This window comes from Anoplophora glabripennis, unplaced genomic scaffold, assembly GCF_000390285.2.
Source record: "Anoplophora glabripennis isolate ALB-LARVAE unplaced genomic scaffold, Agla_2.0 scaffold179, whole genome shotgun sequence".
In the NCBI taxonomy this organism is placed as follows: Eukaryota; Metazoa; Arthropoda; class Insecta; order Coleoptera; family Cerambycidae; genus Anoplophora; species Anoplophora glabripennis.
Genome location: NW_019416483.1, coordinates 93,807 through 97,688, shown reverse-complemented (window position 1 = coordinate 97,688; position 3,882 = coordinate 93,807). Strand labels below are relative to the sequence as shown.

At 30.9% G+C, this 3,882-nt stretch overlaps 1 protein-coding gene across 1 annotated transcript in view; it reads right to left on the bottom strand.

Annotated features, from left to right (window-relative positions):
• Positions 1-965: 965 nt before the first annotated feature.
• The window catches only part of LOC111691601 (odorant receptor 2a-like), a 4,204-nt gene continuing 1,287 nt past the window's right edge, over positions 966-3,882 (bottom strand). Inside the window, exons 2-4 of the mRNA XM_023454679.1 lie at positions 3,080-3,184; positions 2,812-2,967; positions 966-1,019 (exon numbers count right to left, since the gene is read on the bottom strand). Coding sequence (XP_023310447.1) covers positions 966-1,019; positions 2,812-2,967; positions 3,080-3,184 — 315 coding nt within the window. The remainder of the gene's footprint in view (positions 1,020-2,811; positions 2,968-3,079; positions 3,185-3,882) is intronic.

The window sequence follows — 3,882 nt, the reverse complement described above, 5'->3', positions numbered from 1 at the left end:
TGAAATTTTACAAGCTTTAACAGTTAACAACAATACATGTTTTACGATAAAAATATTGTTTTCAATTTCATCAGTGGCGTGCGCATAGGCACGTCACTGGATATTTTTAAAGAAAAAAATGATATGCCACTGATTTTTCTTAAAATAACATTTTTAAATTCCTTGTTCAATTTGGAAGAGAAAAGGTATCTCGTCTGTTTTTCTTATGACACACCGTTTTCGATAATTTGAAAAATAGCAGAAATTATATACTTAGTTTATTTTGTACCAATTTTATTACAGCACGTTATTAATAAAGTGACAGCTATTATTAATTTTGTCAAACAATAACAAAAGCGAGTGCACAGTCAACCTGCTAATTTCTGTTTAGATAGTGAATAGAGAATCTAAAAACTGATACATTTTTTGATATCTCGGCTTCTGGACAACCTATAAAAATCCTTTTTACTTAATCTGGGGTAGCTTGACAAGATAAATACGAACACATTTTCATTTTAGAAGCAAAATAGTCTCGGAAATATTTAATTTTCATTTAATTTACATTTTTCTTACTTTTATCGTCATTTAATAAAGATTTAACAACAGTATTTTTCGCATAATACCTTAATTTTAATATTTTTTGATCGAAGCTATAGTTTTTTGGTTATTTTTTGCAATTCTACGATTTTTTTTTGGCCATATTCGCCATTTTGGATCGAGTTTAAAGAACAAGAAACTCATTGTAAAATTTCATTTCCTATACGGTCATATATTTTTTTTCAGGTAATAATTTCTATAACTTTAATATTAGGCCGTCACAGAACGCTTGGACTAATAGAGTCTCAAACTTTTGTTTGCCATCGAATTGATAATTCATTCTAAGTTGAGCCATGAAAATGCGCCATTATTATGAAGTAATTAATGCGAATGTGAAATGTATAAACATTAATGTGCCCAGATTTTTGTATTATGTGTATATGCATATATTAGTCCTCAACCCTTCTAAAAACTGTATAGTATGAGAAAGAAGCTTTGCACACCTGAAATAAAATACAAAATTAATCAAAATAATTGAATCGATGCTACGAACTAATTAACCAGTTAAATTGTCTTTTAATTACCACACAAATTAATTTTGTAAGAATTATAAAATTTATTTAACATCTAATTTTGTAATATAGACTTTCCAATTCTGTCAACATTAATAATACAAAAAAGATGTTTAAACTATTTTTAGTTTCTTTTTTATACTTGTACAACACTATTGAAAGATTTGTAATGTGAATTTTTAACTATACTCCGCGGTCGAAATTATAAAGAGTGACTAAGACATAATACAAAAACACTATTACCATAATGCATATAAAATATAAAATGATTTTTAAACGGTTCAATATTATTTATCTTTGTGCCGCTCGCTACGCACATCGATAGAATCTACAATCGTCTAGAGACCGAGTTACACTGAACGTCGATCTATATTCTATCTCTGTGTTTTGCACTTGGTAGGGAATAGGGAAATGCTTTTTTAGTGGGTGTAAACGGACTTGATTTAACCCGTCCTGAGAAATGTCATAGCATAAGCGTAGACGAGGGGTCTAATTCCATGGCTATAGTAAATTTATAAATTAAAAAAACACAATTGGGACGTTTTAAAATGCTGTAATAATTAAAATGGATCAAAGTGCCTGTAAAAAAACGTAAAAAATATTAGATGTTATGTTTTATTATCTTTTTTCAATATTTTCTATATATTGTTGCCTTTAACGCAGACACGCCAATGGATTTTCGTTCCCGGCACGCTTCATCCCCCTTACTAGTCCAAAAGCTAGCGATGAATCACTCTCTATAAATTCGACCGTGGAGTATAGACAGAATTTAATAGCGCTTTTACGGCGTTCAGGGTCCTTACTGATATTTAAATAACAATCTTTTTCGGGTTGTTATGCCATGACCTACTCGTATGTACCTGGCCGCCGCTAGTTATACACTTAGTTATGTTAGCCTTAGCTAGAAATATTTGACCTGCCTTTGTTGTTCTCGGCCTACGCTCTGTCGGGGCAGATCCCTTAACAAAACCCCTTAGATCCACTACGAACGTCTTATAACCAACAACAATAAACGAAAATATATAAAAAAGAAAGAATATACACGGATACCTTTTCCGATGTGACAAGTGAAAAAAAATGATCCTGTTAAAATCTGGAAATTTTAATTCTGTGTAGAATTGCAGGAAGAAGTTTTCGTATTATTAAGAAAAAATAAAAATATGAAAATATTAGCTAGAACTATTCTTATTGTTAAAAATAATATAGATAAGCTGTTTAAAACAGAATTTCATTGATTCAAAAGTAGAGAAAAGTGAGATAAAAAACTAAATGAATGATTTTTCTCACTTATTCATATACTTACAGGCTATACGAGACAATAGAAAATATATACAGGGGAACTTTTCGAACAGGCAATAGAGGCACAATTTTCCCAGAACATTTCTGAAATTTTGGATTTCTAATTTCAAGAATCTATTAGGTCAGTAGGGTGTAGACTAAAAATAAATTAATTCTCGCGAATGGTTCCAGAGCTCTAGCCAAAGTAACTTTTAGTGAAAATTGAAAAATCACTCTGTATATCCACAAAATTTGATTCAGTACTTTTATAAGTGGTCATGTCGTACTGGCTTAGGTTGTCAAACTCTGTCATCAACACCCTTTTAATATTAATAACTGAATGATTATTGGTGTCAGTAGGTTCCTAGTAGGTAAGACAAAAAGTTAGAAATGTTAGAATAGAATTAATTTTTTTCGATATTTTACTAATTACGACCGTACTTACCGAAACTGTCGCTTTAAGAGTTAATGGGAAAAATTTCCCAATACTCAAATAAATAGGACGCTGCATGCGGCTCATTGTCAGTAGCAAAGACTTCTTAAATCTGTGACTAGCACTGAACCAGTCAATGTCATATAAGGCAAACATTAACTCTTCACTCTAAGAAATGTAATGCACGTAATATAAAATATGTTTGCAATATGAAGTAGAAGTCTAGTTCTTAATTGGTATAAACATAATTGTGTTAATGTTTAGGAAAAACTATACTTACTGCAGTAGTTATTTCACTCCCAAACCAACATACCAGAGCAAATTCTATCAACATAGACAAGAAGTATGTTAAAGTAGCGAAAAACATTACAGATCCAACTGGTTCCTAAAAGTAAGGTTTATATCACATACGTGTCTCATTATTATACAGGGTGGCCAAATGAAAACGAAACAGAGCGATTTTCAGGAACTGCGTCAATATTGCAGAAAAACGCTCAGACCCGTCGATTTTAGATTAAAGGGGGACATTCTTTGCTGGTATTTTTGACTCCGTCACTTTCCCCCAAGCAATGGTAAGTATCACACCAAAATATTTAAATGGCATTGGGGGTTGGGTAATATTTCTTTTCAAAGCTCTTACAATTCTCTTTACAACAAACTTTAAATTATATAATTCCGCCCAATACTTATTAAGAATTTTTATTTTAAAGTTGAAACTTATGTACAAACAATTAGTAACGGTAAAAATGTCAGTCATTCGAGTTAAGTACGTCAATGGTATAAATTTAGTATTTCTTGCGTTACATTGGTTTTTGGCGATTTGTTATCACTTTCGTAAAAAACACAATTGTAAAAAACAGAAACACATACAATGAACGTAAAATTAGAGGATTCCAAATTATTTTCTAGTATTATTTGCAAATGTTGGTTGGTAGTTTATTTAATTATATTTTTGAAAATTAAACACTGGTTTATTCCAATGCGGAAAAGGTAGATATCATTTCGCTTTACTTTATGAACAATAAATGTGCGAATAGAACAGCTCAGCTATTTAATGAACAACATCAAGATCGACATGTCAGG